Genomic DNA, 777 nt, shown 5'->3' with positions numbered 1-777 from the left:
CCCTAACCCTAACCCTAACCCTAACCCTAACCCTAACCCTAACCCTAACCCTAACCCTAACCCTAACCCTAACCCTAACCCTAACCCTAACCCTAACCTAACCCTAACCCTAACCCTAACCCTAACCCTAACCCTAACCCTAACCCTAACCCTAACCCTAACCCTAACCCTAACCCTAACCCTAACCCTAACCCTAACCCTAACCCTAACCCTAACCCTAACCCTAACCCTAACCCTAACCCTAACCCTAACCCTAACCCTAACCCTAACCCTAACCCTAACCCTAACCCTAACCCTAACCCTAACCCTAACCCTAACCCTAACCCTAACCCTAACCCTTCTACCTACTACCTACTACTAAAGGCCTACTCCACGCCCACCCCCCTGGCCCCCACTTCCCACCCGCCTTCCAACGGACCTCAACGACCATCCAACGGCACTATGCTGGCCGGGGGTGGGGTTCTGGGGGCCACTGAGGAACTATGTGGACCCCAAGGCCCCTCATGCCCCTAGAAGATCGACTCCAATGACCACCGCGACTCGATTTTCGGAATCTCCGACCTCGATTTGCAATAGAAAACCACTCCTACTTTCTCCAAAGGACTCGATATGGCTGAAGTAGGCCCTATCGACGCCTTAGGACGCTTGAATGCCCCTAACGGACATAAACAAAGGCAAGGACGACCATGAAGGCAACTTCAACATCACCCAAAAAAGGCAAATTCGACCGCAAGGGCAAACTGCACGGGCCTGGGTGCCCCTTTGTTGCCTTTGGGG

At 53.4% G+C, this 777-nt stretch overlaps 1 protein-coding gene across 1 annotated transcript in view; it reads right to left on the bottom strand.

The window, feature by feature from the left end:
* Nucleotides 1-7: 7 nt before the first annotated feature.
* The window catches only part of AURANDRAFT_66904 (hypothetical protein), a gene marked incomplete at both ends in the record, with an annotated part of 11,710 nt that continues 10,940 nt past the window's right edge, over nt 8-777 (bottom strand). Inside the window, 3 exons of the mRNA XM_009042186.1 lie at nt 8-97; nt 121-344; nt 370-439. Of these exons, the coding sequence (XP_009040434.1) occupies nt 8-97; nt 121-344; nt 370-439 (384 nt within the window). The remainder of the gene's footprint in view (nt 98-120; nt 345-369; nt 440-777) is intronic.

The sequence above is a fragment of the Aureococcus anophagefferens genome (assembly GCF_000186865.1).
Source record: "Aureococcus anophagefferens unplaced genomic scaffold AURANscaffold_28, whole genome shotgun sequence".
NCBI lineage: Eukaryota > Pelagophyceae > Pelagomonadales > Pelagomonadaceae > Aureococcus > Aureococcus anophagefferens.
This window is presented reverse-complemented; position numbering and strand designations above follow the sequence as displayed.